Below are 25335 nucleotides of genomic sequence, written 5' to 3'. Positions count from 1 at the left end.
GCCACCAAAATGTGGAACGCCCTACCAACAGTCAGTAAGACATGTGAATCCCTTGACTCCTTCAAAACCGCTCTCAAAGGGCACCTACGGATGGCTGCAATTCGAAACGGGCCCCCGTAAAATCTGAATTGCCCCCACACGGAGTTGCACCACTCAGTTCACACGGGTGTGATTTTTTTTAAATTTACAGATCTGTTGCTACTCGTGATGTCATAGGTACAGTATCTCCTAGCTCTCCCTATTTTAACAGAACAGTGTGGCTATCACGATGAACAGGCCATCCAAACGCCATAGCTTTTTAACGTTTGGATGGGGGCCCCTCTAGTGGACAGAAGTAGAAAACTTGATATTCTGTGTACATACAGTAGGCTATATAATGAGCTAAAATTAATTATGTAAATTTTCGAATATTTTCAAATATTAAAAATAATAAAGCAATGAAATTCGAATGGGATTATAGAGGTGAACTGACAGCCCTAATATCAGCGGTTCTCAACTTTGTCATGTCAATAATTGAGGGCATCAATTGTAACAACCACCAGTTTACAACCAAACATTGAAGAACCCTGTAGATTAGACAATATGTTACCACAGTCACAGTCCTCATCCTATGTTATGGAGTCTGTCAACAAGGGATGTTAGATGGAGTCAGTGGCCGCAGTCCTAACCCTATACATTGGAAAATGACAGATCTACAAGCTCACAACGCTGTGGGCGTGTCGGATTAGATGGGGGTCCCTCCTCGTCTCGCCAAATACATCTAAAATCTGGCAAGCCATGATGCCTACTTTTAAATTAGTATACATTTAAAGCACCTGCGTTTGAAAATGCAACACCCCACTGTTTATTCCGGTTGGGAGAACTCTTTGAGCTTTCCCCCATGCTCCACCCCCAGCTATATTGACACCTTGATGACACAACACTGTGTATGTGACATAATAACCACCCAGGGAAGCAGTAATGTGACATAACCAGTCAGTGGATTGGAGACTTTAAAATAGTTGTGTGGCTGTAATATTTACTTTGACGTGTGTGTGTTTTATTCTGTCACCCACCAAAGCCCGAGACACCTCTGTCACCAAAGCTCATGCTTCCACCAGCGCAGAACAATCCACTGGCACCAGAGCGGCTGCTGCGGGTTCAGCAACCAGAGCTGATCGTCATCAACAGTGACTCGGAATGTGACGAGGAGGAAGGCGATACCAGCAGCGGCGACGAGTCCATCGTCATCGTGGACATGGAGGTGGAGAAACAAAATGGTAGCCCTGTGATTATTAATTGATTGATTTATTTAAACATAGAAAGATCTGTTTGTGTTGGGGGGCCCTACATCATTTTGGAAATGACTCTTCATCTGACTTTCGGCCCTCTTCCAACTTCCTTCACAGGTGTTACCGATGATCCCAATGATCTAATTCGGAGCCACAGCACCTTCTGGTGGTTGGCTCAGAGCGCCGTCCTTGTATTTAATATGGCGAGACTCTTAGATTGAAAGCCGATTTGTCCGGAAACTGCGAGTCAGGAAGTAAAAATCCTGTATGCAAAAGTGTAATTTAATTCACCCAAAACATACTTTCTGTAAGCGAGGATCATATTGTTTAGAGAAATGAGCCGCAAATCTAGCTTGTTTTGAGCCAAAAAGAAGAATCCGAAATATTTCGAATCAAAAATCTGTGTCTTCATAGAGCCAGCGAAATTTTAATTTCCGTTTTCTTTTATTTTTTACCGGAACCGGAGTGTTATGAGCGCATACAGGACACAGTTGATCACGGTAATCAATTGATATTAAAATAGGCGTCCAGTGGCGATCTCCGTGCCCGGGGCCTTTGAACGGGAGTCGTCAAAAGGCGATTTCAGTGGCAAATGATTGCTTCAGAAGAATCGCAAGGACCTGAGAGTAGAACTGGATCCATTTGGTTCCATTTGTACACTCAGAGTTACACACCCGTATGGGGCCATACAGTGATACTGTACATACAGGGGCCATACAGTGAGCCAACATCCACAATAGCAGCACCCTGACTCTGTTTCACCAGAATGGAACAGAGCCTTAGTATCATTGGTAACACCTGGGGGGCTCCTAAAAATCCGTTCCGCGAACTACGTCACAAAGGGTGATCGGGCCTTCGCCATCCGAGCACCAAAGCTCTGGAATGAGCTTCCAGAATTAATTCGCCTCACTGACTCCCTCACAAGTTTTAAATCCCTATTAAAAACTCATTTGTTTCAAAAAGCATTCCTATAAATAACTTTTTGTTTTTCCTTGCCTTTTACTGATCTTGTGTTATCTTGATTTGTTTAATGTTTGGGTATTTCTTGTGTATTGCGTTCATTATGTTAGATCATGTCACTTATTTGTTTTTCTATTTTTCTATTGTGAATGTTCTTGTTATTCCTGTGCAGCACTTTGTGGCTCATGCCTAGAAAGGTGCTATATAAATAAAGTTATTATTATTATTATTATTATTATTATTACCTGTACAGGAAGTAGTATCATTGGTAACACCTGTACAGGAAGTCGGAAGAGGCCTGGAAGCAAGGAAGCTCTGAGATGGAAATGAGAGCTCAGTGACTCAGCTCATGATCAAACACTATTTCTGAATGACTGAGACCTTTTGTAAAGTAATCGTTTCTGGAAAACAACAGAAGATATAATAATAAATAATAATAATAAAGATTTATTTATATAGCACCTTTCAAGAGCAAGGTCACAAAGTGCTTAACAACAAAGGGAACACAATAAAGAACCCGTCCACCAGTGACATCATTGATGGGGAATCCAAGCTAATAGAAACTGCAGGCTTTCTAGTTCTGAAAAGTTGCAATGCGAAAATGGAAGCCATCGTTCTCACGGAAATAAAAATCTAACATTTTTGTAAAAAAAATATTGTTTAAAAATAATCTGCCTAACGATGATGTCACTGGTGGACGGGTTTCTGAACTGCTCACAGCCCTCCTATGAGACACAGACTGAGTAGAAAAAAATTGTGCCATTTTATCATGATTATTAGTGAGGACCTATTATATGAAGAAAGGTTGAAAAGTGGTGAAGTGGTCCTTTAATAGAGACATCCGGAGGAAACCCTGAGGCGAAATGGACATAGTGGTCGCATTTGGTATTGCAGCACTGGGCCAAACACATGAACGCGCTGGTCCGTTGACTATCATTGTGCACGTTTGTGATGACACGTGAACGCTGAGCGCGTTCAATGATAGTCAACGGCCAGCGCGTTCATGTGTTTGGCCCAATCAATCCCAGAATGCACTCTGTTCCTGTGAAATCGCCTCATGCGCTTTTGAGCAACTTAATGCAAGTGGATGGAAGGAGAAATCCGGTGACGTCTCTATTAATATATACTCTAAGGCTGGTCCAGCCGGCTCCATTCACTGCCATGTATTCATTGAACTTCCGGTGTGAGTTTGGCTCCCATGAAAGTGTCCATGAAAGTGTCATGGCGCAGCCCAGTCACGTGACCATTGCCTTTCCTTCTCAAAGCTTCCTTGCCTGGAAGTAGGAAGAGTTATTTCCAATGTGCATAGAACTTATTGATTATTGATATAACTACTAAATTGGGGGAGAAGAATGTGTAGAAGACATTAAAATGACTGTGTGACTGTGTTTAGCCCCAGAGCAGGCTCCAAAGGTAGTGGATGAAGACCTGATCATAACCTTCTCCCAGCGTGCAAATGTACTGCCCCATGCTCGCTACGACTGTCCTGTTTACCCCTTCCAGTGAGTATTAGTATTCATTATTGAAGTGCTGCCTCATGCTTCCAGTGCGTAGAGTCAACCCTGGTCGACTGGGCTAATCCTGTCACAATTACATAATCTGCAATTATTTTAGATCATCATAATTATTTTGCACAAGTCCATAATCATCATAAAAGTTAGAAAATACATTTTCCAAAAATAGCAGAAATGGTGATGACTCTGTGATGAGCTTGAAGATCAGCTATTTTATTATTCCTATTTATTTTTCATATCTGCCCTATGTGATTTGTAATTATGAAGCCTAAAAACCAAACAAATTGTATTTAATATATTTGCCAGGGATTCGTGCTTTAATCCACAATTAATAGTATTTTCTTGTACCATTCGTTAGCTGCTCGCACACGCATGCAATCAAAGCATTTATAGGCTTAATAAGACTTAAATCCAACCTCACGAGTACAAAACCATTGTTTACACTGAGAGAAGACGGCAAAGTCTGAAGCTATGACTCATCACACAAACACTTCCGGTTCAACGAAAGAGTTCACAGCTGTCAAAGTTTTGTAGTTTTCTTCATGATTCTGGCGACACCAGTCTAGCCATCACATGGTGGCATGTAATCGGTTAAATCGTTAATCTCAATTATTTGTTTAACAATTAAATGTTCGTCAACTTACATTTGTAATCTTGACAGCCCTAAATATCGCTGCCCAAGGTAATACAGAAAGAATACAGTACCAGGGATCCAGGGAGTGACAGAGGATCTTTGGCTCCTCCTCACCCGGGTAACTGTTCCCTCCTTAACCATTGTGTCCTCCTCAGGCCTACCAACGAGAAAAAGGTTCCCATCAACAGCAATGTCCTCGTATGCGAGCAGTGCTACTGTTATATCTGTGACAAGCCAGCTTCACAGGTGGGTGGAAAATCCGATCCGATACCACAATTTCTGTGTTTACCGATACCAGTGTTGTGATCTCGTGTTGTGTTTACAGTTACATGTATCTAGATATATATCTTGTGTTGTGTTTATAGCAGACTCCTCACTCAAATGTGCACTTGCAGTTTGGGCAACTCGAGAGCAAACTCTGCATGCCCCAACATTTTATTTACTTGCCATAGTGTCAACCCCTTACCCCTGTGTCGGATCGGTGGTTAGATAATGGCAGATACCGATACTTTTCCGATACCCATACGGTATCGGGACATCTCTAAACGATACCAATAACTATGATACAGAGTGTGTGTGTAATTTAACCAAAACATTATCTAGTGGGGTCCAGGGACTCTCTGGGTACCTTGAGGGGGTTCCAAGAGAGTACAAATATGTGAAATCGGGCATCAAGGCCCGCCAAAATGTATTTATGTCGACAAAATCAACTAGATTTAGTAGACCAAAACTTTTCAGAGCACTAAAATATGGCTAAAACTGAATTCAATTTCATTCAAATGACAAAATCAAACGTTGCTGTCAAAATGAACACTTGTCTGTGTTTCCAGTGTGAAATGTGGACGGTCACCGAGGCGTGTCACTGCAACAGTCACAAGAGGAACGTCTACTGGAGGGGACTCAGAGACACCAAGCCAGGTAACATCACCCTGTGTGAGATGGACACTCCCCTCCGAGAAGCGGGTCGGTACACCCTTAAGGTGCGTTCAGACTTGAATGGTTAGAGCGGCACGATTACATACCCAGTTAGGTAACCCTTCATTTTACGGTACAGTAATTACCAGGTAACTACCAGGTAATTACCTGGTAATAATAGGTAAGTACCTGGTATTACCTGGTAACAACCAGGTAGTAGTTATAAGTATTTACCCATTAATTACCTGGTAATTACATGGTAACTTCCAGATACATTACTCAGTAATTACTATGTAATTACCAAGTATTACCCAGTATGTATAACTATTTACTGTATAATCTCCTGGTAATTATATGGAACTTACCATGGTAAATGACACACTGGTTGCCAGGTAATTACCAAGTATGTTCCTGACAATTACCAGGTATTTATACGTTTTTACTATGTAATTACCAGTTAACTACCCGGTATTTATAAGTATTTACTCTGCAACCAGGCACGATACCCTGGTTGCAGGTACTATAGGTATGTAGGTACTATAGGTATACCAAGTATTTTCAACAACTACCAGGTATTTACTCTGCTACCAGGCAAGTTACCCAGTATGTACTAGGTCATTACCAAGTATTTTCCTGACAACTACCAGGTAATAACATGGTAACTGTATGTTGCAACCTTTGGTTGCTTTTGGAGTTTTGTACTCTGTGCTGGCAGCGACCAGTAAAAGAAGTAAAGTAAAGTAAAATAAGTAAAAGTACTCATATTGCAGAATGTCCCATTTCACAAGTTCAAAATGTGTACAAAATCTTTTGAAACACAAAAAAAACTTTTGCGACACATTGTGAGCTTGTAGAAAAGTGGATAATGTATGTTTTCTAATCATGAAGAGAAGATTTCCGCACAGCGGGTCTCTCTCCATCTATGTTTTTGAATCTCCAAAGAAACTAGGAACTAAAGTTTTCAAATTATTGTAGCGGAGTAAAAGTACAATTGTGGGCTCTGAAATGTAGTGGAGTAGAAGTAAATGTACTGAAAATTTGACATACACAAGTAAAGTACAAATATCTCAACATTTTACTTAAGTGTACTTAAGTAAATATACTTAGTTACTTTACACCACTGTAATTAGGATTGGTTTGTTGGTGTTTTATGAACTGGAGAAGATGCATATATCTGTTTTCTGTTTCTCACTCATTGTAGCTCACCGGCTTGCAGCCATAGACCACCAGAGGTAAGTGTTCAGCACTGTATGTAGTCCTGCACAAAGTTTGCAGTCTGAAGGATTGTTGCAAATTAACAACTCATTCACTGCCAAAGACATCTTTGGACATCTGTTGTTCCCAAAGCCCACACCGCCAAAGCTGCTTTGGACGCCTGTTGTGTGTTTTTAGCTGTTACGCTAGATGGCGCTCTTTGCTAACATATGAGTCACCATTTAATCCTCAGTCATAAAGGGAAACAGGAGATCACGTCATTCACCGTTGACTTCTGTGCTATTGGCATTCCATGCTATTTTCAGTAACTAGAGAACTGAATGTCAATTGTGTTGTTTTTTTTCTGCCAGGGGTTGGATTTATTTTCTCTGTCAGTAAATGAGTTTTACTACACACTATGTCAGTAAATGACTTGTATGACTTGTATGCCTCTCTCTCTCTCTCTCTCTCTCTCTCTCTCTCTCTCTCTCTCTCTCCCTCTCAGGGTAATGACAATGACAGAAGAATACAAAGTCCCTGACAGGCTGGTGGGATTCAGTAAGTAATGACTTCTGACCTCACATAGTGTCATAGGCAGGTAGCCACTAGCCAGTTATCTCTCACTGTTCACTATATCACAGTGCCATAGTGTCATAGGCAGGTAGCCACTAGCCAGTTATCTCACTGTTCACTATATCACAGTGCCATAGTGTCAGGCAGGTAGCCACTAGCCAGTTATCTCACTGTTCACTATATCACAGTGCCATAGTGTCATAGGCAGGTAGCCACTAGCCAGTTATCTCTCACTGTTCACTATATCACAGTGCCAGCCAGTCTCACTGTTTCACTATCACAGCACCATAGTGTCATAGGCATGTAGCCAGTTGTCTCTCACTGTTTCACTGTCACATCACCATAGTGTCATAGGCAGGTAGCCAGTTGTCTCTTACTGTTCACTATATCACAGTGCCATAGGGCAGTATTATGCGTGTCTTAAGTACTAGGTCTTTTTACTTAACTTAAGACCTGGAGGCGTGGTCAATGCTGTTTGGCCACTCAGAATAGCCAAATGGCATTGATCACGCCTCCAGGTCTTAAGTTAAGTAATAAGACCTGGTACTTAAGACACGCATAATACAAGTATAATGCATATGCATATGTAAACAAGTATAATGCTTAATTGGGTCGTCCACTCACAGTTAACAGTCTTTGTATTGAGTTTGTGCTTGAAATGTACTATAATTCTGAAAACTGTTAATACATATTTCAATCAATCAATCAAAAACCATAGTGTCACAACAGCACCATAGTGTCAAAGGCAGGTAACCAGTTGTCTCTCACTGTTTCACTATGTCACAGCACCATAGTGTCATAGGCAGGTAGCCAGTTGTCTCTCACTGTTTCACTATGTCACAGCACCATAGTGTCATAGGCAGGTAGCCAGTTGTCTCTCACTGTTTTGGTGTACAGTACGTTGTCATTGCACTAAGACGAAGGAATTACAATCAATAATAACAGTGGAATGAACTAGCTGGGGAGTTTGAGGAGGGCATTCCACAGGGTTGGGCCAGCAACTCCAGAACAACCTGACCATTAGAAAACATCTCTCTGTTGTTTCAGAGGACATAACAGCCATAACAGATTTACCAATACCAACATTTTAGTTAATTGGCCAGATGTGAGGTCATCTGGTCGAGTGTGGTTGTTTCGCATAGAGGATGGCTTCGTGCTGTGGTGATATGCGAAATCACAGCAGCGCATCAAGCCTCCGATGTCCTCAATGCGAGACACGTTGGGGCGGCTGGCATGGGGGCTAACGTTGGACTAGCCCCATGTGGAACCTCTCCCTCCGCTATTCCAGTGAGAAATGTTCTGCGGTGAAAACTAATTTATCAAAATTAACGCATTAAAGTCCTGGCCCTATTTTATAAAAATACAAAATAGTGGAAATTGTTGATCTTCGAGTCTTTGATGCTAAAGTGCCATATTTGTTCCCACATACATTTCAGTTGAGTAGTCATTGTAGGCCATTAGTAATCATTGTAGGCCATTGATAATCATTGTAGGCCATTAATAATCATTGTAGGCAATTACTAACTGGTACAACCAGTATTAGGTAGCTTGAACTACAACTGGCCTGTGAAAAGATGTACCTGTAGTCACCGATAATCTTTTCTCATAATTAATAATCGAAAAGCAGTTATTTACTACATTTTAATGTCTAGACATCATAAAACATACTTGTATTCAAATGTATTAGTCTGATTAACCACTTCATTACTAACACTGCATTATACCTTGTTGGTGGCATTGCATACCTACAATGGTGGCATACGGAAATAGTGAAAATGGAAGATCTACAAGCTCAACGCATCGCAATGAAACACATTGTGAACTCGTAGATTGGCTATTATCACAATTTATAAAAAATATATAATAATAATCGTAATGGAGACAAAGGTTTGAAATAACCGTGATATTGATTTGAAGTGCCATCCCTTTATGAACACATTTTGTGTCAGTTTTAGCATACAGCTAAGTGATGCTGATTCATTGGCCGTCTCCTACCGATGAGCCGCCAAGTGTACGTCCAAAACTTTTCAGGAAAGAGTTTGTTGTGTTTTTGTCACATTCCTAAGCCAATCATTTGATAACCGGCTGCGCAGAGGCTGTGCTTCCGGTAGGACACAAACAGGAGACTCTTTGTGTCTCCATAGGGAATCCCTGCTGGAAAATATTGGTTTGGGAATGTGACGGTGAAAAAAAAAAATACACATCTCCATGGGGTGAGTAATCGATAGATGTTTTAGTCTATCCCTTTAATTTACTATTGTTTTTATTCTCTTCTCTCTTCCCCTCGTATCTTCTCTTTCCTCATCTCATCTTCCCACCCTTCCTCTCCTCACGTGTTCTTCTCTTCCTGTCTCCTCTCTTCCCCTCCTCCCCACCCCTCCTCCTCCAGTATTTGGTAGAAACGGTAAGGTTCGACGGGTCATGGGAAAGGGCGGAGACAACATCAACCGGCTTCAGGTGACACATTTAATTCATTTTTCAGTTTTTAATTCTGAGAAGAAAAGGGTCCCGCACACTGTCTTCACTTATACAGTTTTTAATTCTACCAGGATACTGGTAGGATAGAAAACCAGCAGTACTAGAGGTCCTGGTAGGATAGAAAACCAGCAGTACTAGAGGTCCTGGTAGGATAGAAAACCAGCAGTACCTGAGGTCCTGGTAGGATAGAAAACCAGCAGTATACTAGAGGTCCTGGTAGGATAGAAAACCAGCAGTACTAGAGGTCCTGGTAGGATAGAAAACCAGCAGTACTAGAGGTCCTGGTAGGATAGAAAACCAGCAGCATACTAGAGGTCCTGGTAGGATAGAAAACCAGCAGTACTAGAGGTCCTGGTAGGATAGAAAACCAGCACTATACTAGAGGTCCTGGTAGGATAGAAAACCAGCAGTACTAGAGGTCCTGGTAGGATAGAAAACCAGCAGTACTAGAGGTCCTGGTAGGATAGAAAACCAGCAGCATACTAGAGGTCCTGGTAGGATAGAAAACCAGCAGTACTAGAGGTCCTGGTAGGATAGAAAACCAGCAGTACTAGAGGTCCTGGTAGGATAGAAAACCAGCAGTACTAGAGGTCCTGGTAGGATAGAAAACCAGCAGTACTAGAGGTCCTGGTAGGATAGAAAACCAGCAGTACTAGAGGTCCTGGTAGGATAGAAAACCAGCAGTACTAGAGGTCCTGGTAGGATAGAAAACCAGCAGTACTAGAGGTCCTGGTAGGATAGAAAACCAGCAGTACTAGAGGTCCTGGTAGGATAGAAAACCAGCAGTACTAGAGGTCCTGGTAGGATAGAAAACCAGCAGTACTAGAGGTCCTGGTAGGATAGAAAACCAGCAGTACTAGAGGTCCTGGTAGGATAGAAAACCAGCAGTATACTAGAGGTCCTGGTAGGATAGAAAACCAGCAGCATACTAGAGGTCCTGGTAGGATAGAAAACCAGCAGTACTAGAGGTCCTGGTAGGATAGAAAACCAGCACTATACTAGAGGTCCTGGTAGGATAGAAAACCAGAAGTACTAGAGGTCCTGGTAGGATAGAACACCAGCAGTATACTAGAGGTCTTGGTAGGATAGAAAACCAGCAGTACTAGAGGTCCTGGTAGGATAGAAAACCAGCAGTACTAGAGGTCCTGGTAGGATGGAAAACCAGCAGTACTAGAGGTCCTGGTAGGATAGAAAACCAGCAGTACTAGAGGTCCTGGTAGGATAGAAAACCAGCAGTACTAGAGGTCCTGGTAGGATAGAAAATGGGCGTTTAGTCCGGGTTTAGAATCTGAAGAACACCCCCCTCCATCCTACCATTTCATAATGGTAGGATAGAGAACCAGCTCTTATTTACTGTGTGTGTGTGTGCGTGCGTGTGCGTGTTTGTGCGCGCTCTCTAGAGCCAAATTCCAATACCCAAAATCTCGGCCACTCGCTCACTCCCACTCGATCACTCGGGGTCATTCCAGCTTGACCCGGAAATGGTTAACGTTCCGATTGTTAAAGTGCTCCATCGAGGAGGAGAGTGGAGTCGAGTGGAGGAGCCGAGTGGGCTCTCCGAGACCGCATAGAGCGAGTGTACATCAGGTGCAGGCTCGGTGGGGTATGTTGTCTCCTCGCTGCGGATTTCCGCATCACGTGTACATGTTTTTTTCCTTCTCCAGTGACATAAGTCCGCCTCCTCCACATGTGGCACAGAAAACACTGCTTGAAACCCGATACTATGCACCCCCCCCCCCATCCACGACCACTAGCTGCCGGCCGCTGCGGCTGATGAGACGCTGTCGCTGACCCAACACACACATGCACGCACACACATTAAACTAAAAAGCTTTGCTGTTTGTTGAAGAGACACATTTTCGCTGAATTAATAGAGCAGAGCTTCAGAATGATACAGTAGCCTATGTATAGCCTATGTGAAAGTGAAAGGACCACAACAAGCCACTGGCTTTATTGCGTTGTGTGATATAAGCATAATAAAAGTAGGCTATATTGTGCGCACCTCAAAAGCTATAGTTAATTTCTCTCTATGAATGACGGTGACAAATATGTATTTATTTATATGTGGACTGAACTGAATATGTAAGTCAGAGAGACTACCTATAATAATTCCTGTTATAGTGTCCGTTATTTGCAAAGACTGTCGGAGGAGGGACTGTCCGAGGGGGGGGGGGGGGGGGTATTTATACGAGCAAAAAGGAACGCGGGCTGCGGGCAGGTCAGGAATTCCCTTCACATTCACAATCATATAATATAAAAGTGTGCGCATCCTGGCTTATTCACTATTTCAGGAATAAATAGCCTTGTTGCACATGTTACCAATACATACACATTGGCCTCGGTTACATGCACAAAAATGAATTGTCTATTCTGTAGACTGTATGGCTCTGGGTTCAGAGTTCCAGTGATCCAGCTGTGTGACACTGTATTGTTCCACCACTTTTGCTTTGGCAATGTAAACGTATGTTTTCCCATGCCAATAAAGCCCTTTGAATTGAATTGAATTGATTCACGTCATAAGTGATCGCGGAATGTGCCGTCGCTTTGAAATGACAGCGGAGTACATTCCGATTCTAGAGGCAAATCCACTCCACCACTCTGTCCTCGCATTGAATCCTCTCCTCCTCCACTCCTCCTCGCTGGGGGCGGAGCCGAGGAGCGAGTGGAGGACGCGAGGGGAGTGAGCGAGTGTGAAAGTTGCGGTATTGGAATTTGGCTTAGGAGAGAGCAGGTGTGAAGTTGAAGATGATCGGTCCGATGCCAACAGAAGGTGATAATCCTCAATACCTTCGCATCTCTGGAGATCCCGACAAAGTTCAGGTACACGCGCACATACACACACAATGTTCAATTATTTTTCCTGCTGTAACAATGCTCATTCCTCCATTCCTTGCAGCCGACAGGCTTATTTTGTTTAAAGTGGAAGATAGTCTTTTTTTCATTGGCCTAAAATATTGTCTATATACATACATACATTCATAAATCCTTTTCTGACCGGCTGTCGGCATTGGGCAATTTTTTGAATAGGGGTTTATATGTGACCATACCATTAGCATCCTATATAAGGCAAGATTTTCAAATTTCCATTATGCTTCATGTAGCATGTGACATGTCAAACTAGGGGCTTTTCATGATTATGAATCCATTTCAAGCATTAGTTTTGCACAGAAAACACTCCTTGGGCTAAAACGGCCATTGCCACTTGCCCAAATATGCCCAAATTCCCCAAAATGTGCTAACCTCATCACATTTGTGATGATTGCAATGGTCGTGTATAGCTCAAGGAGTGTTTTTTGTGAAAAAACTATGGAATGGATTAAGAATCATGAAAACCCCCTAGTTATCACATGCTACTTAAAGCATAATGACATTTTGAAATTTTTGCCTTATATAGGATGTCAATGGTATGGTCACATTTAAACCCCTATAAAAGAAATTACTCAATACCGACAGTCGGTCAGCTGGATTCATGAATGTATAAATGTATATAGACAATATTTTAGGGCCGATAAAAAAAGTCTATATACCAAATGTCAATGACTACAATGACTTTATTGACTTTTCTACCATTGGAAAGCCTCCTGTTTTGCATGGCATGGCTTTTGAAGATTACGTCATATGGCAGCCAAGTCTATGTGCTTTTTACTGTTTGTTTAGGACACGCCTCGTTGACGGCAGACTGCTGTGCGAGCGCCGGCGCTTTGGCATGGGGGGGTCAGATCAACACGACTGCGTGGGGGCCCAGAGGCAAGGGTGGCACACGGCTGCCCACCCGTGCCGTCTGTAAAATAAAATGATTTGAGAAGTCTTGTTTTCCCCGGCTGCCAGGCACGGCAGCACTAATAACTTTGGGGCAGGCCCGTCTAGAGTTTGAATGGACAGGTGAGCCTGTTGAGAAATCTAGTCTTCGCTGGCTGCCGGGCACGGCTGCACTAATAACTTTGGGGCAGACCTGTCTAGAGTTTGAAATTTGAATGGACACTTTGGACAGGTATAAGTCAAAAGCGAGACATCTTAGAGGACCTTCGGTCGCAACTAAGGAGTCTCGCAATGTCGTCCTAGGCGCTTTACGAGCATTTTGTTTTATCTTGTCCGATGTCGTCCTTAGCTAGGAAACTGTTAACACCTTGATTGCCCGGGGTTATTTAATCCATTAAATCAGAGCGCCCAGCGATTTATAGCAGCGGAACACTTTTACCGTCGGACCGGATGTTATCCCGGATGTGGCTGAAGCAGCTAAATGTAGCCAAAACACTCTAGAGGCGATCAACAACAACGGGAGGTATGATTAATTCTACCGCGACTAGCGACTGGACCGCGGTGGGCCATAATCTTTGCTTAGAATTGGACGGAATGATTTAGATCAAGAGTTATTAACGTTTTAAGATTTTCGGTCTCGTCAGCTAAACAGGGGGGGAACATTTTCGATGACGTCCCACTGTTGCGCAATGTCGAATGTTGCACAACAGACGCACGCTCCCAGCCTGTGGAGCGATGCGATCGGTTTTGATATCAATAATCTCCGTCCTATTAATTAATCAATCTCCGTCCAGGGCATCACACCGTACTAATTAATAGGACGGAGACCTCCGTCGGGGGCCCTTAAACTGTTAAATGGTGCCCCATTTGTAATGAACATGCATTTGTGTGATGAGCAGCACAGTGCGCCCATGAAAACTGACACGTCTCTGACAATGCCACACACCTCATTGTGCTGTGAAATAAGCCTCCAGGGGTTTCTGCCATAGGATGCCACTCTTAAAGGAGAATTCCATGCTAGAAGGCTTTCTTACCTTTATTTGTATAGTTGTGTATAGTTTGTATAGTTGTCCCCACCAAAGAGGTCCAGGTGTTATTTTGTGCAAAAGCGCATTATTGTCTATTTCCCCTACCATAAGCCCTCAATGAATTGAATTGCATTGCATTGAATGGGGCATTGGGGTGTTGTGCTAATTCGCTTATTTCCATCGCTCGAAAATCATTTTTTTGTATATATTCTCTCTTCATAATGTAAATAGTATCCCAAGCGGCACACTTTACTACTTATTTCGATGGAAATAAGCGAATTAGCACAAAAACCCAACCCCCATTGAGGGCTTATATTAGGGGAAATAGCCAATAATGCACTTTTGCACAAAATAACACCTGGACCTCTTTGGTGGGGACGTAACCAACTACAAATAAAGGTAAAAAAGCCTTCTAGCATGGAATTCTCCTTTAACAGAGGCCAACGAATGGGTTACCAAAAGGAAAATAAACAGGCTACAGGTTATTGCCAAGAAGCATTGTTAAAACCACGCCCAGAGTGGACCGCGGGAGGGGTGGGACTATTCTCGGTGGCCTGTTTCCTTATTGGCCTGCCTGGCTGCCAATCAGTGCAGTGTTTTAGTACTGCAAAAAACAAACATCTCCTAGAAAGGCCAGCCACAGTCAGTCAGATTAAATTCAGTCTCAGTGCTGCTGCAGCCAGGCTGCCGTCTGCTGCAGTGCTGTAGCAGTGGTACAGTGGTACTGTTTGTCTCCCACTAGTCAACATAAAAGCTACTACTTTATATTGTATACGGATCCCATGACCATCAGAGGCCTAGCAAAGGCTAAATAAAATATATTAGTTTTGTGCTGCATCTGCTGACCTTGGGCTTAGTTGGAGTAAACACATCGACTCACTGGCCTCGGAACGTCTCGGGATCCCCCAGGAGGAAGTCATTAATGTTGCTCTGGAGAGGGAAGTCTGGAGCTCTCTGGTGGAGCTGTTGCCCCCGCGACCCGACTACGGATAAGCGGTTGAAGATGGCTGGATGGATGCATCTGCTGCTATATTAATATGACAATTGTTACAATTGGTTAAGAGGCTACATAGGTTTGCTAGGCTATACAGTGCACACATACAGTACACAATTGCTCAAAAGTTCGGTCCTGATTTGGTTTCCCAATCCGGCCCTGGTTAAAACAGAGAAATCTACCAAGCACAAATTTCAGAACCTTTTGTGTTTATATAACTATAAATAGACATTGTCAGAGACTCAGAGTATTGTATTTACAACCTTACTGGTCACATGATGCAGCCAACAATGGACATGTGACCATGACGGTAGCACACATTCACGCTGGTTCTTCTCAATAACATGAACACAGTGAAATGAAATAAACATAAAGTCTAAATGAATAACAATCAATAACGCTCTGGGAGCGTGTTCCCATCACTATTGCCTTCCTGACTCTGATCAACATTTCCTACTCCTTTCTGAACATATAAAAGTAAAAAAAAAAGAAAATAATTATACTTGCGGCCAGTGAGGCTTGTTCTTTTTGTTTTGTTTTTAGGAATATTATTTTATTTGTTTCTATATTGCATTTTAATTCTTCGACTTTTTTGTCTAATTTTATCATGTTCGGAATAAAGTTCTTCATTCATTCATTCATTCAACATTAAGAAAAGCATCTATTAGGCCAACAATGTTATGTATAAAGTGTTATGGATCAAATATTATACACCAGTTTTCTCGAAACCTGTTCCAATAAATGCTTCTCAACCAGTCGGATTAATGTCCCAGGGATTGTGGTGTTTTGGTAGAATTAATCATCCCTCCTTTTGAGTGCACGGTCAGGCCATCATTCTACAAAGACATGATAATTGCATTGAATGTTTAGTTACAATCTATGGAAATCGCATCACTTGGTACACCTGTTATTTGTATTGCTTGAATACACTTGTCTACAGAGCACTATATTTTATCGACTTAAGATCTGTCCGTTTGTGCCATTATGAGGAACATGAAAAGATGAAGTTACCACTGTACCGGTATCCTTCATTTGGTTAACACTTTGTCCATGGAGAGACTCCCAACTAAAGCTCTCCTCTTCCTCACACACATACAGGCAGCCAGGGAGCTGGTGTTGGAGGTGATCAGGGAGAAGGATCAAGGAGATTCCAGAACCAGACAAAACGACTTCACTGCCATGGATGCAAGTCTCTAAAGACTCACTTTACATTACACATACACAGGGTGCACATAACTGCTGTGCAAGTGTGCATGCGTGGTCAAAATAAATGTTGCGTGGCAGATCAAACGAAATCAACCGCTCTTGCGTACTGCCGCCAGTACAGACATTTACTAGCTCTGGTGTCACGTACTATTCTATCTACTATACGTCCTGTAAGTAGACTTAAAACTAGTGTTAACTAATCATTACAAGTGGCTCTTATTTTGAAGAGGAATAGGAAGACTGTTTCGGTTGGAGTTGGACTTTGATTAAACACAAGCTTTTAGCCAAAGTTCAGATATTTACAATATGAAAACCATGCATCTGTGACTTAAACAGTGTACAGTGTACACACTTTGAAAGTACGTTAAAAATGGAACCTCCATGGCATTAGGTGAGTAGAAGATATGTGCCCCTACGAGAGAGAGAGAGAGAGAGAGAGAGAGAGAGAGAGAGAGAGAGAGAGAGAGAGAGAGAGAGAGAGAGAGAGAGAGAGAGTGCTGGGCTTGGATCTGCTGTGCGTGCTGGTGGTGGCAGGGTTAGAAGCTGTAGTGACGGGACCCTGCAGGAGGTCAGCTACACCATACCTGCTGATAAATGTGGATCTGTCAGTAAAAAAGGTATGCACAATACCAGGACGAGACAGAAGTTGACTGTCAATGAGTGGCTGCTATTTCTATATTCATGGGTTAAAGTTCTCAGTCGCCAGTTGGATTCCAAAGAGTCGGCATGTATTCCATGACCGATAGGCTACTAGTGTTTTTAAAGGAAAGGTTAGAAGAAGAAAAAAGTCCTTATGCACACCTACGAGGGACAGGTGCGTCGGATAAATGAACTGGAATAGTAGGAGAAAGACCGGAATCCTTGTCTTCACTTTCAGACCTTCATCAGGCATGAAGGTCTGCCCGACCGAAATGTTGCTATTATGCTTCAATACAATTCTGTAAGGGAAGACGTGTTAAAGGAAAGGTTTAAAACTAATTTAGATAACTGTATGGCTAAATTGTTAATGAAACACAGCGCTAGTGTGCTCCTTTCATCCAGTTTCACAAATTGCAGATTACGACTAGGCCTAACAACATTTTTGTGAGATTTTGTGTTGCATTGGCTTAATCCATGGAAATGCTATTATGCTATTTTATTTGGAACATATTGACATAAAAACACATTTGTGTCAATATTTTCTCACCAAAATGTTGAGAATTTAGGTAAAGGGGATGCCAGAAATTGCTGAAAGAGGTACTGAAATAAAAAACGTTGACACTTTGACAACGCATACTTTGTGACACTGTATTCAAACAACATCTGGAAGGCCTTATACACAATTAACAACTGGGCATCATTTCACCCCCTAACAATTATAACTTAAAACTGTTACATCCACCATTTCCAACCTGGTGTCCCTCTTTTGGGCATGTCATTGTAGGTGAATTTTGTTTAAAAAAATAGCAAATCTACAAGCTCACTATGTTGTGACAAGCTTGTAGATCGGCCATTGAATGAATACAAGTTTATTATTATCATGAATACAGGTGTGCCATGGTCTGATGGGAACAAAAAAGTACAAAGCCACACATTTGTTTTAAATTTAAGAACAGACTGCAGAAGGATCACAAGTGTTGATAGAATAGCGTTTCTCCTGCAGGTCTGGATCAGATCACAGCAGAGCAGGCCTCACAATGCACCCCATCCAGAAAGAGGAAGGCTGCCTGCAGCGCACGAGAGCAGCACGGGGCCAGGTCGAAGGACGGGGATGCGGACCATCTTCCCACAATTACACCAGGTTTGGGCAGTGGGCGCTATGACTTAGTGTTTGCGAACGCAGTGAGCACTAACTATAGAAGCTGGCCTAAACTGTCTGTGTGTCACGCTGTAACACCACCAGCCCGCCACCAGAGGGCGCAGCTGTATCACACACAAAACACACACACACAAAAACTTAACTTAAAAAAAACGTGCAAGAAAAACCTTGAAAAAACCCCCCAAAAAAGGCAACAAAACACACGCACGCACACATACACACACACTAAAAAGAACTTAAAAAAACACTTTAAAATAATAATAATACAAAATAAAAAGAGAACTTAAAAAAACCTTAAAGTACGTAATTTATTCTAATTGTTGTTATTGGAATTTACGAGCTGTGTTCGCTTCCCGCGTTCGCGCGTCTTACTTGTAATAATAAATACATATTTTTTCCTCGTGCTATATGACGGCCTCAACGCCAGTCGTTCTGGGGGCTTGGACCAAAATGGTGGGTGATCTAAAGGTCAGAAGTCAGAACATGAAAGTTGTTCGGCATGAGGAGACTCATATGCGTATCAAAATTTTATTTCTGACGGTCAAATGGTTCATGCTGAGCTATTCCTGTTCAAAGTTTGCATTTTCAATTGAGTGCTGTAGTGCCACCCCTTGGCCAATGGTTGTGGGCTTCGTGTCTTCACTGTTTGTCAGAGCCCTCTACCATATTACCAATGTTTGCGAAAACCAACTGCACCGGTTAAGCCAGAACTGCAATATTTGGAAGTAGAAGAAGAAGTACTTCAGGCTTGGTCCCTTAAAAATAAGAAAAGAAAGTGTCAATAACCAATCTACAAGCTCCAGCTTGCTCTCTCACAGCAATCTCACAACCAGGCAGAAGTCCTCCCTCGGCAACGACTTCCGAAAGGCCTGCCCTGTCACAGGGCTCTATACTAAGCCCTGTCTTTTTTCCCTCTACAGTACTCCATATAATATCTCTTGAAATGACAACAGCCTATCTACAAAGTCATTGTGAGCTTGTAGAGCTGCTATTTCTGCCAAATGTTCACCCCAGAAACGGGACGCTCAGGTAAATGTAATAAAACTCACTCAGCGCCTTGATCGCCTTTTGACGCCTCCTGGTCCAAACGGATTCTACTTTGGGGTCAAAACTAGCTTGATTTGTGCTTCATTTCTCTAAACAATATGATCCCCGGGTTACAAAATGTACATTTTGGTTGAATTAAATGACATTTGTGGCCCAAATGTGATGAGGTGGTGTGGTAATACTGTAGTGCCACCCCTTGGCCAATGGTTGTGGGCGTCGTGTCTTCACTGTTTGTCATAGCCCTCTACCATACCAAATTTTGCGAAAACCAACTGCACCAGTTAAGCCAGAACTGCAATATTTGGAAGAATAAGAAGTAGAAGTTCAAGTACTTCAGGCTTGGTCTATTACAAAATAAGAAAAGAAAGTGGCAATAACCAATCTACAAGCTCATTAAAGCAAAACATTTTAACTCAAATCTTTAATTCTGGTGGTCCCTGGAACAAAATATGTTGAGATGGCATCCAAATACATCGCAGCGATAGTTAATTACAGACATAGACAGCAGGTTACTTCTAATTATCTCTCCCCCGACCTGCCCATTCATTCGCTAATAGTTCATTCATATAATCCCAGTAATCAGTCTGTATGTTTCTCATTCGCTGCAAGCTAACTCACTCACACCCACAATACAGGTATATATTATATATATCAGGCGATATCAGGTGGTCCTTTTTAAGCAGTCACTACTGTGTTCACTCTACATGCCAAGCTGACTCTGTGGTTGTTCAGATGTCAGCGTTCAAATTTCCGGGGCCTCCTCCGTATTTAGTTCTGGGTGATTCTGTGATTATAATGTTTATGGATTGTACTATGATCATGTGATATGTGTCTATATGGTATATGGCATGAATAGAAAGTGATGTTCATGTAATGTCTTTATCTTATGCTCTGCTCTGGGGGTTGTTGTTGATCAGATTCTGTGTCTTGGTGTATACTGCATAGGTAATATGTGATATCACATGAGCAGAGCCTCACCGCCAAACTAAATGCATTAGCTTTGCAATAAATGCTAATGGTTAATCCTGAGCTAAAGAATCTTAATGAAATGTAAATTTGGGGGTCCTTGACATGAAAAGGTTTGAGAACCACTGACCTACTATATAAACTTTTTGAGTGGTGCAACCACTCCTATAGACAGCTATGTGTGTCCCTGGGTCTCTGGGTCTGTCATAGCACGACAATAGCGCTATTTAGAAAACTGTTTACATTTTTGGAATTGGCCACAGGTCTTAATGAGGTAACAAGTAACAAGTATGTAAAAACACAAGTGTGTGTTTGCATGCTGTTCTTAAATTTTGTCAGATTTAAAGAGGGGGGTTCCAAGGAAAAACAAGGTTGAACCACTGATCTAATCTGTCCATAGTTTCTCTGCTTTTGTGTGATAACGTAACACTGACTTTCTGTTCAGATACAGACAGCCATGGCGATGTAAGCGAAGCACCCGGACGTCAGGATGAGGAGTTCACTGGGAAGAAAGTCAAGGACAGAAAGACGGAGAAGAGCCAAGCTTCCCCCAAGCCCCCTGTCTCTAAGAAAGATAAACAACCCTCCAAAACCTCCAATTCTGAATCACATGCAGCAGGTCTGTCTTTGAAATTGAGCTTAAAATGGCATGCTGCATTTTATTTTACGGGTGCAAAAGTAAATCAAACTAATTGTTTGACATGTGAGACATGGCCAAAGCATTTCCCAGCCAAAAACGTTGAAAACCCCTGCTATAGAGCATAGCAGTGGGCATGGTTTTCTGGACCCACTGAAAAATTGGCCATTATTTTTTCTCATAGAGATTTACAAAAATATTTATATCAATTATTTTAAGCCTATAATCAAGCCTGGTGAGTCATGACCATAATAACCTTTGATACCGCAAACGCTAAACAAAGGTTATTTATTAAATGTAATAGATCATATTATTAAATATTCTTTTTTTTCTCCACAAATCATCAAGATCCTGGATGGCTTGATTCTAGGCTTAGTTTTACAAAAATATTTATATTGATTATTCTATGGGAAAAATTAAGAAAAAAATAAATAAAGAAATATGCCCACTGCTATGCTATATAAGCCCCCTACACTGTAGAGGGACAGGGTTATTTTCGATGAAAATAACCTATCTACAAACTCACTGTGAGCTTGTAGAGCTGCTATTTCTGCCAAATGTTCGCCCCAGAATTGGGACGCTGAGGTAAATGTAATTAAGGCCGTTATCTCAAAAAACGAATCGTATGCAATAGATGTGAATCTGCATTGGCCTCACTATTTGAATTGATTCTATCACGTTTCACTTGTTAACAATTCTATTTGATTCTGCTAAAGGCTTCTTTTTATCAGTTGATACAAGCAGCCAAATGCATTTTATATTTATAAAGGGATGTGTGTGTATAATCACTCTCCTTCAGTTCAGACATAAATGTCTTGACTTTGGATTAAATAATGTAAACCAAAATAAATAAATGGTATAGACTTAGCCTACCTGACGTAAGAAGGTTCAGTCCTCAAAAACAAAACCTAAATACTTCTTTAAATTTTACAGTTTTAATGCTACAATATACAGAAATAACGTTCATTAATTTGGATTACATATAAGCCAGCATGTCTTCTATGGAAGCATGTTGTGCAGTTATTATTTTGGAATTTGAGCATTTTATTTGGTCAATTATGTGTTCAGAAGCATCCTATTAATGATATGCACACGGCTGCCATCTTGCCAGGAAGGTGCTACCTAGGTGCAACTTCCCATAGACAGCCCATTCATCCAAACAGAACAGTCCTATCTAATTGTATTAAATAACGTCAAACTCACCAATATTGCAGTACGGAAAGCTTGAATTATCCTCTTTCTATCTGCAATGTGTTTGTTTAGACACTGTAGACATGTTATGAGCTACTCCCTGTCAAGAAATACCTTGCAGATGATTTTTGAGTGGTGTAAACCACTCCAACAACTGGCTTTGTACCCGTGTCTGTTCGTACCAAAGAAAATGTACCCGTGCCTGTTCGTACCAAAAAAACTGGGTGACCATAGCAACCATGCTCACTCAAAAATGAGAATGGTTGCTATGGTCACCCAGTTCACACGGGTGTGATTTCATTACGTCAGACATTACGTCAGACCACAGCTGATCAGTCTATATAAGACCTTACACCACTCAGTTCACACAGGTGTGATTTTTTTTTTCCAAGTGCTGGAGTTTGGAAGTTCTCATTGACCACTCAACAGCCCATGTGTACCACCCGGCCACATGGAAAGGGCAAAACATAAAGGTTACTGAAAAGGGCAAAAACATAAAGGGTTACTGAAAAGGGCAAAACATAAAGGTTACTGAAAAGGGCAAAAACATAAAGGTTGCACTGAAGCACAACTATTCACAGCTCTATGTTGGACTAAACACTTGTTTGTGTTCATAGATGTTCCTGTGGCCGCTCCCAAAAGGAAGAACGTTAACAAAGTGGAAACGTGTCCTGCCAAGAAGGCCAAGGCTGAGGGGAAGACGGGTACAAGATGGTTCTGTTTCATGGATAGCCGTTCTGTACAGATGTGTTTAAAAAAAATCACACCCGTGTGAACTGAGTGGTGTAAGGTTTTATATAGCATGATCAGCTGTGGTCTGACGTAATGTCTCACGTAATGTCTCACACCCGGATGTGATTTCACAACTGGCTTTTTTTGTGCAGAAAAAATGAGCATGGTTGCTACGGTCATCCAGTTCACCCGGGTGTGATTTAATTACGTCAGAAATTATTTTGAACATAGCAACCATGCTCATTTTTTCTGCACAAAAAAGCCAGTTGTAGGAGTGGTTTACACCACTCAAAAAGTGCCACACGATGCAAACTGCTCACTATCTTCTGTTATGTAGTTGAAAAATCACACCCGTGTGAACTGAGTGGTGTAGTATAGCCTGTCTGACGTAATGAAATCATGTCTGACGTAATGAAATCACACCCGGGTGAACATAGCAACCATGCTCATTTTTTCTGCACTCATGTCTGACGTAATGAAATCACACCCGGGTGAACAGGGTGAACATAGCAACCATGCTCATTTTTTCTGCACAACAAAGCCAGTTGTAGGAGTGGTTTACACCACTCAAAAAATACTGACTTTTCGCATGCACATTACAGTAAATGGAGCTGTCTTGTGTTATTTATGGCCCTGCAGCCACTGGCAGCAAACAAGCCTTCATATGTTCATGTTATCATTCTATACAGTTATTGATGTGCTGTATATTATTATAGTGATGTGGTGTAAATATTACCACACCACATGTGATGACCTCATCACATTTGTGATGACACAGCTATGGCCATTGTTAGGCCAAGGAGTGTTTTTCGTGTGCTAATGCTTGCAATGGATTCAGCATCATGAAAACCCCCTAGTTTCACCAGCCACATGCTACTTTTTTGTGCTTACATACCTTTTCACTCAGTAGTTGTTCAATATGTCTAATTAAAAAGGAGAGAATATGTGCATGCTGAAACTATTTTGAAGTGGTATGGGACAATGAACAATACACTGACACCACGCTAGACAGGAACGCCCAAAAACGTCACATCCGGTTTTAGCCTGGGGTAAGAATTTTCTATGGCTGCCAATGCAACTTGGTCCAATCCTTAATCACCTACGGACAAACATCTATGCCGATGCTATCTAACTTGCGGAGGTAGCGTGCCTTGTCCACGGGCAACAGATCTTTCAACGTATGGCATTGCAAATACGTTTGATAATCGCTACTCTGCTCAATATTGTTTTGAAAATGCCGCAAATTGCATTGCAGTGAACGAGCGCAAATCACAACTTCCCCCGGTTGTGGGCAGAGTCACAGTTTGAGGCGCTGTTTACGCGCCGTGGTGTCAGTGTATAGAACCAAATGGACTCTTACAGGTCCATTTGGTTGCATTTGTACACTCTAAATGAACACTAGGGATATTAAAGTGAAAATTGCAGTCCCAGAAATAAAAAGGGCCGACATGTTAAAGCCGGGTCGGGCCTAAAGTGGCCTCGGGCCGGCCTAGTTAGGCCTGGGCCTTAATTTTCAGAACTCTACCTCTTCCTCAAGGTATGACACGCCCCAGCAGTCAGGAGGAGGAGGTGAACGTGGAGGAAGGAGGGTTGGAAAAGGATCAGGAGGAGGAGGTGGAGGAAGGAGGAAGGAGGGTTGGAGAAGGAGCAGCGTGACAAATCGCGGAAGAAGCAGAAGAAGCCGAGGAAGAAGCCGCAGAAGAAGCCGCAGAAGAGGCCGCAGAATAAGCCACAGAATAAGCCACAGAATGAGCCTACCTGGTGCCAGGTGTGTACACAGATACGTCCTGAGGGTTAAAGGTCAGAGTGATAACATTTGTATGTATAAGAATAATAGAAACAAAACTATATCCACAGAGCTTAAAACATTAAAAGTGGGATAAAAAAAAGCTGTGCTCATTCCGCTTATTCTCAAGTCAGAGTTATCAGGGATCAAAGCTTGCGTGTGTACTGTACGTATTTAGAATGCTTTAGTCTTCATGCTGAATCAATGGATAGTCCCAAACCTAAAAGAATAAAAAGAATATATATATATAAAAAAAATATATATATATATATATATATATATATATATATATATATCCATCCCTGATGATGTCACATGATGTCACGAGGCATGACCAACCAACCAACCGACAGGAAATGCACGTTTTCATGGGCCATATTCAGACCCGCAGCCATCTTGCCAGCAAGGTGCTACCTAGGTAGACGGGGGAACAGAAAAGTCCTCTCTAATTATATTAAACAACATCAAAATCACCAACATTGCAGCTGTATGGAATGCTTGAATTATCGTTTTTCAATCTGTTTGTTTCAAAAAAATCCACCGTAGACATTTTATGAGCTACTTCCTGTCAGGAAATTCCTTGCAGATGATTTTTTTCTAAGTGCTGGAGTTTGGAAGCGCTCGTTGACTATCACTTAACGGCCCATGTGTA

The 25335-nt window shown here is 41.9% G+C and overlaps 1 protein-coding gene across 1 annotated transcript in view; it reads left to right on the top strand.

The window, feature by feature from the left end:
• The window catches only part of LOC306916257 (uncharacterized protein), a 29566-nt gene extending 5089 nt beyond the window's left edge, over nt 1-24477 (top strand). The window contains exons 2-14 of the mRNA XM_079494076.1: nt 1061-1259; nt 3625-3733; nt 4535-4625; nt 5210-5297; nt 6496-6526; nt 6994-7046; nt 9451-9518; nt 12261-12359; nt 16419-16505; nt 18169-18306; nt 20783-20956; nt 22783-22869; nt 24435-24477. Of these exons, the coding sequence (XP_079350202.1) occupies nt 1088-1259; nt 3625-3733; nt 4535-4625; nt 5210-5297; nt 6496-6526; nt 6994-7046; nt 9451-9518; nt 12261-12359; nt 16419-16505; nt 18169-18306; nt 20783-20806 (960 nt within the window). The 5' untranslated portion in view covers nt 1061-1087 and the 3' untranslated portion in view covers nt 20807-20956; nt 22783-22869; nt 24435-24477. The remainder of the gene's footprint in view (nt 1-1060; nt 1260-3624; nt 3734-4534; nt 4626-5209; nt 5298-6495; nt 6527-6993; nt 7047-9450; nt 9519-12260; nt 12360-16418; nt 16506-18168; nt 18307-20782; nt 20957-22782; nt 22870-24434) is intronic.
• Nucleotides 24478-25335: the final 858 nt, after the last annotated feature.

Source organism: Electrona antarctica, assembly GCF_951216825.1.
Source record: "Electrona antarctica genome assembly, chromosome: 23".
In the NCBI taxonomy this organism is placed as follows: Eukaryota; Metazoa; Chordata; class Actinopteri; order Myctophiformes; family Myctophidae; genus Electrona; species Electrona antarctica.
Note: the sequence above shows the minus strand (reverse complement) of the source record. Positions and strands in the feature narration are given on the sequence as shown.